Here is a 12,640-nt window from a genome sequence, read left to right as displayed (position 1 = left end):
ATTGCGGGCTATTGCAGAGTATTGCGGGGTATATTGCAGAGTATTGCGGGGTATATTGCAGAGTATTGCGGGGTATATTGCAGAGTATTGCGGGGTATATTGCAGAGTATTGCGGGGTATATTGCAGAGTAGTGCCCGCGTATATTGCAGAGTAGTGCCCGCGTATATTGCAGAGTAGTGCCGGGTATAATGCAGAGTAGTGCCGGGTATTATGCAGAGTATTGCAGGGTTTTATGCAGAGTATTGCAGGGTATAGTGCAGAGTATTGCAGGGTGTTATGCAGAGTATTGCAGGGTGTTATGCAGAGTATTGCAGGGTGTTATGCAGAGTATTGCAGGGTATAGTGCAGAGTATTGCAGGGTGTTATGCAGAGTATTGCAGGGTATAGTGCAGAGTATTGCAGGGTGTTATGCAGAGTATTGCAGGGTGTTATGCAGAGTATTGCGGGGTGTTATGCAGAGTATTGCAGGGTATTATGCAGAGTATTGCGGGGTGTTATGCAGAGTATTGCAGGGTATTATGCAGAGTATTGCGGGGTGTTATGCAGAGTATTGCAGGGTATTATGCAGAGTATTGCAGGGTATTATGCAGAGTATTGCGGGGTATTATGCAGAGTATTGCAGGGTATTATGCAGAGTATTGCGGGGTATTATGCAGAGTATTGCAGGGTGTTATGCAGAGTATTGCGGGGTATTATGCAGAGTATTGCGGGGTATTATGCAGAGTATTGCAGGGTATTATGCAGAGTATTGCGGGGTGTTATGCAGAGTATTGCGGGGTATTATGCAGAGTATTGCGGGGTATTATGCAGAGTATTGCAGGGTATTATGCAGAGTATTGCAGGGTGTTATGCAGAGTATTGCGGGGTGTTATGCAGAGTATTGCAGGGTGTTATGCAGAGTATTGTAGGGTATTATGCAGGGATGGCTGAGCATTGAGGGATGGATGGATGTGACAGCAATTGTCACTGAGCACCGCTGTGGGCACTACACATGCAGCCCACAGCGGTGCTGCCATCCGATCCCTCCCCCTCTCCCCTCGCACTGTACCGATCGGTACAGAGAAGGGAGGAAGGAACCGGCGTCATGAGATGACGCCGGTCTGTTGACATGTGATCGCTCCGTCATTTGACGGAGCGATCACATGGTAAACGGCCGCGATCAGCGGCCGTTTACCGTGATCCGTGATGCGCCGGGTCCTCCGGACCCGGCGGTCACGGAAGTTCTCGGGTGCGCGCCCCAGGGGGCGCGCGAGAGCAGTATTCTGGGAGGACGTCCATGGACGTCCACCCAGAACTAGCCGACCGCGCTGTTGCCGTCTTTCGGCTATGGCCCGGTCGGCAAGTGGTTAAATACCCTTTCTTTCCCATTCTGATGCTCGGTTTGAACTTCGGCTAGTCATCTTCACCACGTCTAGATGCCTCAATGCATTGAGTTGCTGCCATGTGATTGGCTGATTAGCAATTTGTGTTACCAAGCAGTTGAACAGGTATACACACTGTAGCTGCTGACTTTTAATAAGGGCACTTACCTGTCCAGCGAGCCCGCGATGTCGCCCCCCAAGGCCGACCTGTCCATTGTATCAGGTGACGGCGCCGCCATCCTAACTAAGGGAAACAGGCAGTGGAGCCTTGCGGCTTCACTGCCCGTTTCCTACTGTGCATGCGCGAGTGAATGGCGAGTGCTTTGTAAATGGCCCTGTCGTCTTCTGGGACACACACAGGTCCCAGAAGACAACGGGGCAGCTCGCTGAAGAGGAGGAAGTAACCGAACAGCTCCGCGGAATAGGAAGAGGCAGATTAGGAAGACTGCATAGCAACAGGGGTTTCTTGTAAGTAAAACATTTTTTTTCTATGTTTTTTAAATTTGTTTCAAAGAAAATGTTAATGCATAAATGTTTTTTAGGGTGGACCTCCGCTTTAATCACATACTGCTCCAGGCGAGACCAGGCAACACACACACCACAATCACATCTCAGGCGCTGGCTTAACTTATATCCACCAAAGCAATCAATTGTACCAGCAACAGGAATACCGCACACTGAGAGATATAGATATATATGTATGAACAGTACTTGTTCCTGCTGGCTATTTTAGGGAAAAAATTATTTTGTATCTTGATGTGCAGTATTCCCGTTGCTGATACTATTGATAGAGTAGATACCTTGTTTTGGCTTGGAATCTGCATTTTGCAGTTCCCATACAACAGAGCTCCGACCAGCAGAGGGAGAACCTGTGCAAGAACCAAGGTCCCCGACAGACACGACCATGTGGTGTGGCAGAGCTTTGTAAATCTCCAAACTGAATGGACAGACATACAAATCCTTTGGCAGATAGAATATTCCCTATTATGTATTGTATTTGCCAGGAGAGCTTGAACAGTTATGATAATATCAGGACAGAAATACGGAGGTGCTATTGCAGATGTCACCCTACAGTTCCTAGCCTGTAAAGCTGGCAATACACTTTTTTTTTCCCCCCCATTTAGGCAGCAGCCATCCACATGCTGGTAGAATTTCATCTGGTCCCTGCTGAACCGGACAAACTTTGATCAGTGTATGGGCAGCTTAAGATTCGTGTGTCATCATCGACTATTATTCCGAGTGTGGGGTCAGGGAAGTGACAAGCAGGGCAAGTAAGTTCAGTTGACCTCGGACCCCCGGAGACTCCAGCTCAAGGGTCAGACTTGGGAAAAGCAGGTAAGGCATATGCCTGATCATCACTGGATCTGACAGCAATAAGCAACTCACCCTCTACATTTTCATTGCCAGGAATTGCCCCTTTTCTGATCCCATGAGGAAATGCCATCCGACTTATAGCTTTTCCTGATATCTGAGGAGTCTGCCAGTCTGTGCAAGAACTGCCAACTGGATGTACTGCTGTTGCTGTAACAGAAGGCATACAGTGAAAAACCCAGAAAGTTACCAATGAGAGTCCTCTGTAAACACATCGCAGGTTCAGCTTACCCATCCTGCTCGAGGGCTGGAATCCTACAGTTTCCATAGTGTTTCATCCAACTGGAAAAAAAAAACAGTATGGAACTCCATTAGATTACGTGTGAACATCTTTTGCAATCAGTATTTTTAACGATGAACCCCAGGCAAACATTTGTCCATTTCCAGTCATAGGGTGACAACGTTCTTCATTCTGCAGGTGAAATCACACAGCATTGTTGTCCCCCTGTGGGCAGGGTAGTCTTAGATGAACATGTCTTAACCGCCTCCCACCTCTCGTACGTCGACGTCGCCCCAGTCACACCGCTCTTGAGCACCCGCGGGGGGCGCTGTGTCCCTGGGACACGGCACAACCCTGATCTCGGCAAAGAGCCAATGACACAGTTCTTTACCCATGTGATCAGCTGTGTCCAATCACAGCCGATCACATATAAACACAGAAATGTTGGTAATTGGCTCTCCTTGCGGGGAGAGCCAATCAGCAGCATCTCCTCAGAGGGGAGACCTGTACAGGTAATCAAGGTACTGATTATCAGTGCCCTGATTATCTGTGGAGCCCCAACAGTGATGCCAATCTGTGCTGCATTTCAGTGCCACCTCATCAGTGAAAAATTATTTATTTACATAATTTTCTGACAGAAACTAAGAAAAACTTATTTTTCAAAATGTTCGGTCTTTTTTCTTTTTAGTAAAACATTTTTTAAAAAGTGGCGATTAATTACTACCAAAAGAAAGCTCTATTTGTGTGGAAAAAAAATGATCAAAATCTAATTTGGATACAGTGTTGTATGACCGCGCATTTGTCATTCAAAGTGTGACAGCGCTGAAAGCTGAAAATTGGCCTGGGCAGGAAGGGGGTGAAAATGCCCAGGATTGAGGTGGTTAAATGAACTTGTATATGTTCAAATGAATCTTGTTTTCTTAAAATTTATGATAAAGTAAATAAGGGTTGGAACCCCTGTCAGTTCATTTTTTTGTACTGACATTTAGGGCTCTGTTAACAGTAAACATGCCTCCCGTCGAAAAACACCTCTGATGGATCTGCGCATGCGCACTATCAAACGTCACGCCAGCTGATGTTGATCAGCTGGTGTGACGTCAACACAGCGCATGCGCAGATTGTCAGAGGCATTATCTGACACTATGCAAACAGCGGGGGAACGTAGTTGTCAGATTGAGCCTCGCTGTGCCTGGTCGGGTGTGTTGAAGGGTGGGTTTTGTGCGTGTTGCAACTCGCCCTTACACACAGGCAAAACCGGCCTGTTCAACACACCAAACCCACCCTGCAACACAGACAGAACATGCCCAAACCACGGAAAAACCGCCCCGGAACAGCGAGGCAAAATCTGACAAATACAGTCTCCCTGCGCTGTTTGCATAGGTCCAATACTGCCTGTGGAAAAAATGACTCAAATGATCTGCGCATGCGCTGTGTTGATGTCATACCAGCTGATCAACATATCAGCTGGAGTGACGTTTTGTAGTGAGCATGCGCAGACCCATCGGAGGAATTTTTCAACAGAACACCGGAACTGAGGGCTCCGATGCGCAGGAGCAATGTCATCGTGCCTTAGGCCAATCACATAACTGAAGTGTGTGAACCCGGCTTGAAGAAAGACCAGTGGGAAGATGTCAACCCTCTCAGTGGTGACAGGGTGCTGCTGGAAGGCTTTGTTTTAAGGCAAGTATTTCATAATGTGCTAGTATGTGGTGCATACTATCGCATTATGCCATTGTCTTACAGGTGTTTTTGTTATTTTAACCAGCCACAGTTTAGACACCGCTTTTAGATGTGGCTGTTGTAGCTCCTCTGAAAAGTGGTCCACAGTGCTTTGCTTTTCAGTGGTAATTGAAAAGGCAGCTTGAGGTCCTCCTCAATGCCTGCGGTAACTATTGTAAGCCTGCTGCTACGAAATCGCATGCACTAAAGAGTTCTAATGAGCAGGGCCCTATGCACAAACTGTTGGCACTATATAAACCCTGTATAATAATAATAATAATAATAATAATAATAATAATGCAACTCCATTCACTTGAATGGACCAAGTCCAGCGGCGGTTCTGCCTGCTGGCCGTGTTCATTTGCAGCTCATCAGCTGATAAAACTGCAGCTCAACCGCCTCTTTTTACTGCTCCCCAGCTGTGTAAGTGAGGTCCAACTGTCATTTCTTCTGGACAGCTTAGTGTGTGACAGGAACTGGAAAATAACAGATTTACTGGCCAGGTAAACAGATAAGTAAACAAAGGGCTGATCTAAAACAAATCATGCTGTATAATGTTGGTGACAGTCTCCATCATCATACATGTTACTTGTGACTTCCTCCACATTACACTGTACTGCCAGCTCCTCTCTCTCTGTCACCCGGATCCCCATTTTTTCAACCTATAAAACAATACAGCAACCCAACACCATCTAAAATCAGGGGTAGGCAACCTGGGGCCCTCCAGCTGTTGCAGAACTACAAGTCCCATCATACATCTGGGAGTAATTGTAACTGCCAGCCTTGCAATGCCTCATGGGAAATGTAGTTCCGCAACAGCTGGAGGGCCCCAGGCTGCATACCCCCTATCTAAACGACTATCACTGCAGGAATCAAGTCTCATAGTAAACAAGTTACACAACAATAGTAACCAAACCCAAGCTCAGTAAGGCTATGAATGACTTCTCATAATACTAAACGTAGCAGACTTGTGTGGGGCTCAGAGAGGCGCTCACCTCACCGGTGTGGATCAGCTCCCACCCGGAAGAAGTCCTAGGAACGGGAACACAGCAACGGATGAGAAACACACAGCCGGGAACTGGGCGGAGTCACCTTCAAACCGTCTCCCCGCCACACCTAGCCAAACCCAGCTTCCCTCTGCGCCAATCGCAGATGCGTTGTTTAGCCAATAGCAGCGTGTAGTCGGAGTGGGTGGGGTGACGTCCAGCCAATAGCAGCGTGTAGCCGTGGTGGGCGGGGTGAAGTCCAGCCAATAGCAGCGTGTAGTCGGAGTGGGCGGGGTGGCTTGGAGCACAGGCATGATTTGTGTGTCTAGGAAAGGTTGTATGTAGTGTGAGGTGAGGTGGCAAGGAACCGTTGCTCCTAACGTACGTCAGTGTGACCAGGCTTATTGTTCTCTCTTCTCTGTCGTGGGAGTCATTCATGCGTTACAGTGAGAGGGCTCAACTCTAATAGTAAAATATAGAAGTGTAATGTGAATGAACAGTACGCTTGGCACTTGGGGGCTCATTTATGGAACAAAGCTGATATCACTATCTGCACTCCATTGCACTTTACAGAACCACTTGCCCTCCAGAAGGTTTTACCCCCTTCATGACCAGGCCATTTTTTGCTATTCAGCACTGCACTAATTGCGCGGTCATGCAATGCTGCACCCAAACTACATTTATATCCATAGAGCTTACTTTTCGTGGTATTTGATCACCACTGTTTTTTTTAATTAACCACTTGCTGCCCGCCCGCTGTTAAATGATGGCAGGACATGGCAGCTCTCGTGAACGTCATATAGGCGATCGATCGTGGTCGTGCCGTGTTCCTAGGACATGTCACAACCCGATCTCTGTAAAGAGCCGCTTACGCAGCTCCTTAACCATGTGATCAGCTGTGTCCAATCACAGCCCCTCATATGTAAACCAGGAAGTGCCGGTAATTGGCGCTCCTCGACTCACACTGACAGAGTGTGTGGCGAGGAGAGCTGATCAACGGGATCTCCTCACAGGGGACAGTTAGCCCCGGTTCACACAGGGGCGGCAGGACTTGCAGGTCACCTCACCGAGGCGACCTGCACACGACTGCCACGGCGACTTGCAAAACGACTTCTGTATAGAAGTCTATGCAAGTCGCCCCAAGTCGCCCCCAAAGTAGCGAAGGAACCTTTTTCTAAGTCAGAGCGACTTGCGTCGCTCCTATTAGAATGGTTCCATTGTACAGAACGGGAGGCGACTTGTCAGTGCCCTGATTACATTAGAGCGCCAGAGGTGCCAGCAATCAGTGCCCATTAGTGATGCCAGTCAGTACTGGCTTTCAGTGCCCATCGTTGCTGCCCACCTCATCAGTGCAGCCTATCTGTGCCCATCAAGGCCACCTCATCAGCACACATCAGTGAAGGAGAAAAATTACTTATTTACAAAATTTACTGACACAAACTAAGAGAAACCTTTTTTTTCCCAAAATTTTCCGGCTTTTTTTTTTTTTTGTAAAAAATAAAAATCCCAGCAGTGATTAAATACCACCAAAAGAAAGCTCTATTTGTGTGAAGAAAATGATAACAATTTCACATGGTTACAGTGTAACATAACTGTGCAATTGTCATTCAAAATGTGACAATGCTGAAAGCTGAAAAATGGCCTGGGCAGGAAGGGGGTAAAGTGCCCAGTAGGTAAGTGGTTAAAGGGGTCGTATGTATTAAGGTGAAAAACCTCCTGTGATGCAGCCCCCCAGAGCCCCCCTTTTACTTACCTGAACCCGGTCTTTCCCAGCGACAGGAACAAGCACACCAGCTCCAGCCGGTGTCTCGGGTCCTGATTGGATAGATTGAAAGCAGTGCAGCCATTGGCTCCCGCTGCTGTCAATCAAATCCAATGACGTGGGAGCCGGGGCGGAGCCAAGTCCTGCTGTCTGTCTCGGGCCCACACCAGTGCTCCAAGGGAGAGCGGCTCTCTGACGGGGCAGAAGAGGAGGAGCCAGGAGCGTCACAGAGGGACCCCAGAAGAGGAGGATCTGGGCCACTCTGTGCAAAACCAACTACACAGAGGAGGTAAGTATGACATGTTTATTTGTTTTTTATTTTAAAAAATGGAACCTTTAAATATCTTTTAAATACACGAAAGGAGATGAACATTTTTGAAAAAAAAAAAAAATAAAAATTTTTACTTTCTGCTATAAAACATATCCAATAAAAAATATTGAAAATCTAATTTCCTCATACATTTAGGCCAAAATGTATTCTGCTACATGTCCTTGGTAAAAAAAATCCCAATAAATGTATATTAGAAAGTTATAGTATCTACAAATACAGTGCCTTGAAAAAGTATTCATACCCCTTGAAATGTTCCATATTTTGTCATGTTACAACCAAAATTTTAAATGAATTTTATTGGGATTTTATGTGATAAACCAACACAAAGTGGCAAATAATTGTGAAGTGGAAGGAAGATGATAACTGTTTTTTTAAAAATGTTTTAGGGCTCATTTACACTTGCTTCGGCTTCAACACAGATTAAAGCGCCTACTGCGTCAACATGCTTTTATGATGGCTTTTTTCGGTGGTGCTTCAGTGAAGCTTACATTGTTATATAAAATGAAATAGTTCAACTCACCATAATGCAGAATCAGTGGGAGCCCTCAGCGTGTCACTTGCCAATGTCACCTGCCACAAGTTGCGGATTGTCACTTGCCACGTCACCTGCCACACGCTGCAAATTGTCCACTTGCCATGTCACCTGCCACAAGTTGTGGATTGTCACCTGCCACAAGTTGCGAATTGTCACTTGCCACGTCACCTGCCACACGTTGCAAATTGCCCACTTGCCACGTCACCTGTCACACATTGCGGATTGTCTACTTGCCACGTCACTTGCCACAAGTTGCGGATTGTCACTTGCCACGTCACCTGCCACACATTGCAAATTATCCACTTGCCATGTCACCTGCTACACCTTGCGGATTGTCCACTTTCCACGTCACCTGCCACTAGGGTTGCCACATCATCCCTTTAATCCAGGAAATATATTAATTACACAGGTTCTGAGACTGATTGAATGCATGTAAGGCATCAAGTGAGTTTAATTACCACCTTAATCAGCCACAGAACCTGTGTAATTAATGTGTGTCCTGGATTAAAGGGATGATGTGGCAAAAAATCTGTGTAAAGAGGCTTACAGTGATCATGATTGACCCAGCAGATTCTCAGTGTGACACTCCAAAAACCCCATCCAGCCTGATAACGATCTTATATCGCGCAAAGGAGCCCCCAGATATTAAGATCCAATGAGAAACGCCTAGTGTCCCAAGCAAAAAGAAAATGCTGGGGGGAAGGGGAATGTGGAATCTGAAAAAATATATATACACACTCATCATCTGTGAGGGAGATAATGCATCCATGGAAAAGAAAAAAAACAAAAAAAAAAAAAAAAAACACACAACTAACCTTGTATCGGAGATGCGGGTTTGTGTGCCTTCAAAGGCGAAAAGATTCAGTATACAATAAAGAGGAGAGATTCCCCTTCCTGGGAACAAGAGGAAGAGGGATCGGAGTAAAAAAAATGCAAAAATAAATAAAAAACACAAGAAATTACTGGCAATGCATATATGGCCAAAAAAAAAAAAAAACCCAGGTTTATAAAAGCAAACCCATAAAGAATGACTAAGAAATATGTATTTCTCACTTCCCAGATACTGTCCACAAGTAGGGAAAACGGTCTGGGGAGGAGGTAGCGGGAAATAGAATTTTTTTTTTTTTTTTTTTTTTTCCATGGATGCATTATCTCCCTCACAGATGATGAGTGTGTATATATATTTTTTCAGATTCCACATTCCCCTTCCCCCCAGCGTTTTCTTTTTGCTTGGGACACTAGGCGTCTCTCATTGGATCTTAATATCTGGGGGCTCCTTTGCGCGATATAAGATCGTTATCAGGCTGGATGGGGTTTTTGGAGTGTCACACTGAGAATCTGCTGGGTCAATCATGATCACTGTAAACCTCTTTACACAGATTTTTTGTTGGTTGTTCAAAAATATATATGTTCAAAAATATATATGTATGTATACTTATGTCACCTTTATGCCTTTCAGATAATGGCAAAAATTTATCCATGAAGAAGAAATTTAATCATTTTGAAACGCGTTGGATCATATAATTTTTTGCCACTTCTGTAGTGTATCATTTTTTTATTCTTTGCAAATGTATATCTTCATATGTTTAATTACTTTTTAACAATTTTTGTATAAATAAAACTTATCTAACTTTTAAAAAAATTTTTCTTTCTTTTGTTGCCTTAAAAATCCCAATCAAATGAGGTTCCCATTGTATATTGTTCAGGGATGATGGCAACCTTTTCACACTAATCTTTGAGAAGTCTATATCTATTCTATAAAGGGATGATGTGGCAACCCTACCTGCCACACATTGCGGATTGTCCACTTGCCACAAGTTGCGGATTGTCACCTGCCACACATTGCGGATTGTCCACTTGCCACAAGTTGCGGATTGTCACTTGCCACGTCACCTGCCACACATTGCAAATTGTCCACTTGCCACGTCATCTGCCACAACTTGCGGATTGTCGACTTGCCACAAGTTGCAGATTGTCACTTCACTTGCCACAAGTTGCAGATTGTCACTTTCCTGCTAAGGTGGGGAATGAGGATTGTCACTTCCTGTTTCCCAGTCTGAGTCATGCAGCAGAGAGATGATGTAATCTCTCTGCTGCCTGCACAGTGAGTGAGGGCAGAACTACCTACTGCAGGGCGGGCCCCGGGCAGTCATAGATGATGTCATCTCTCTGCTCCGCCACCCGCTGATTGGCCAGTCCACCCACCGAGTCTCCCAGCTGACAGCGTCCCGTACGTTACCTCACCCGCCCGCCAAGCCACCCAGCTGCGTCCGCTCGCACAGTCAGTGTGACTGTACGAGCGCCGAACGGACGGGCAGCTCGGCAGCTCACCCGACGCCCGCTCACTTGCACACCGACTCACGGGGCCCTACTCGGCTGCGGGGCCCCATAGCGCGCATGTGGGTCACTATGGCGGTAGTTCCGCCACTGCTGTGTGCGTATATCTCATACCTGCAATTTCTCCAAAACGAAGCTAAAGCTGAATTAAAGCCTTTCAAGCTTTCAAAGCTGCAGGTGCTTAAAGCAAGCTTCAAGGGAGTTTTACCATAGACTTTGAAGCACCGATTAGGCTACATGGGGTATAATGTTTGAAGTGAAGCCAAAGCAAAGCCAAAGCAAGGTGTAAACAGGACTGTAAGCTAACCATTTTATTTAGTGACAGGAGCTTTGACTGGTATTCAGAGAGCTTTAACAAAGCCTATCTGAAGTATTATTTTAAAGCAAGTGTAAACTAGCCCTTACAAATAAATACGTAAAAAATTTATATTCAGCTTTGTAGAACCACCTTTCGCTGCAATTACAGCTGCAAGTCTTTTGGGTATGTCTCTACCAGCTTTGTACATCTAGAGGGTGACATTTTTGCCCATTCTTCTTTGCAAAATAGCTCAAGCTCTGTCAGATTGGATGGAGAGCGTCTGTGAACAGCAATTTTCAAGTCTTGCCACAGATTCTCAATTGGATTTAGGTCTGAACTTTGACTGGGCCATTCTAACACATGAATATGCTTTGATCTAAACCATTCCATTGTAGTTCTGGCTGTATGTTTAGGGTCGTTGTCCTGCTGGAAGGTGAACTTCCGCCCCAGTCTCAAGTCTTTTGCAGACTCTAATGCCGTATACACACGATCGGAATTCCGGCCTAGCAAAAGACCGATGAGAGTTTTTCGTCGGGAAATGCGACCGTGTGTATGCTCCATCGGACTTTTACTGGCCGAATTCCAGCCAGCGACAGATTGAGAGCATGTTCTCAATTTTTCGGTCGGGAAAAGTTTCTATCCGAAAATGCGATCGTCTGTGGCAATTCCGACATGCAAAATTCCTTACGCATGCTCAGGAAACAATTCAACGCATGCTCGGAAGCATTGAACTTCATTTTCTCAGCTCGTCGTAGTGTTGTACGTCACCGCGTTCTTGACAGTCGTAATTTCAGCGAACTTTTGCTTGAACATGTGTATGCAAGGCAAACTTGAGCAGAATCCCGTCGGAAAAGCCGTCATATATTTTTCTGACAAGAAATCCGCTCATGTGTGTACGCGGCATAACAGGTTTTCTTTTAAGATTGCCCTGTATTTGGCTCCATACATCTTCCTATAAACTCTGACCAGCTTCCTTGTCCCTGCTGAAGAAAAGCCTCCCCACAACATGATGCTGCCACCACCATGTTTCACGGTGGGGATGGTGTGTTCAGGGTGATGTGCAGTGTTAGTTTTCTGCCACACATAGCGTTTTGCTTTTAGGCCAAAAAGTTCAATTTTGGTCTCATCTGACCAGAGCACCTTCTTCCACATGTTTGCTGTCCCCCCCACATGGCTTCTCGCAAACTGCAAACAGGACTTCTTATGGCTTTCTTTCAACAATGGCTTTCTTCTTGCCACTCTTCCATAAAGGCCAGATTTGTGGAGTGCACGACAAATAGTTGTCCTATGGACAGATTCTCCCACCTGAGCTGTGGATCTCTGCAGCTCCTCCAGAGTTACCATGGACCTCTTGGCTGCTTCTCTGATTAATGTTCTCCTTGCCTGGCCTGTCAGTTTAGGTGGACGGCCATGTCTTGGTAGGTTTGCAGTTGTGCCATACTCTTTCTATTTTCAAATGATGGATTGTACAGTGCTCCATGAGATATTCAAAGCTTGTTTTTTTTTTTTTTTTAATAACCTAACCCTGCTTTAAATTTCTCCACAACTTTATCCCTGACCTGTCTGGTGTGTTCCTTGGCCTTCATGATTCTGTTTGTTTACTAAGGTTCTCTAACAAATCTCTGAGGGCTTCACAGAACAGCTGTATTTATACTGAGATTAAATTACACACAGGTGGACTCTATTTACTAATTAGGTGACTTCTGAAGGCAATTGGTT

General features: G+C 45.6%; 1 protein-coding gene across 2 annotated transcripts in view; it reads right to left on the bottom strand.

Moving 5' to 3' along the window:
* CEP85 (centrosomal protein 85) overlaps window positions 1-5,800 on the bottom strand; it is a 62,005-nt gene extending 56,205 nt beyond the window's left edge. The window contains exons 1-3 of one of the 2 annotated variants that reach the window (XM_073616139.1): window positions 5,668-5,800; window positions 2,965-3,015; window positions 2,749-2,883 (exon numbers count right to left, since the gene is read on the bottom strand). In XM_073616139.1, the coding sequence (XP_073472240.1) occupies window positions 2,749-2,883; window positions 2,965-3,001 (172 nt within the window). In that variant the 5' untranslated portion in view covers window positions 3,002-3,015; window positions 5,668-5,800. The remainder of the gene's footprint in view (window positions 1-2,748; window positions 2,884-2,964; window positions 3,016-5,667) is intronic. The other variant, XM_073616141.1, reaches the window with a different exon arrangement.
* Window positions 5,801-12,640: the final 6,840 nt, after the last annotated feature.

Source organism: Aquarana catesbeiana, linkage group LG02, assembly GCF_042186555.1.
Source record: "Aquarana catesbeiana isolate 2022-GZ linkage group LG02, ASM4218655v1, whole genome shotgun sequence".
Taxonomy (NCBI): Eukaryota; Metazoa; Chordata; class Amphibia; order Anura; family Ranidae; genus Aquarana; species Aquarana catesbeiana.
The sequence above is the reverse complement of the archived record's forward strand: the minus strand, read 5'-3'. Positions and strand labels throughout refer to the sequence as shown.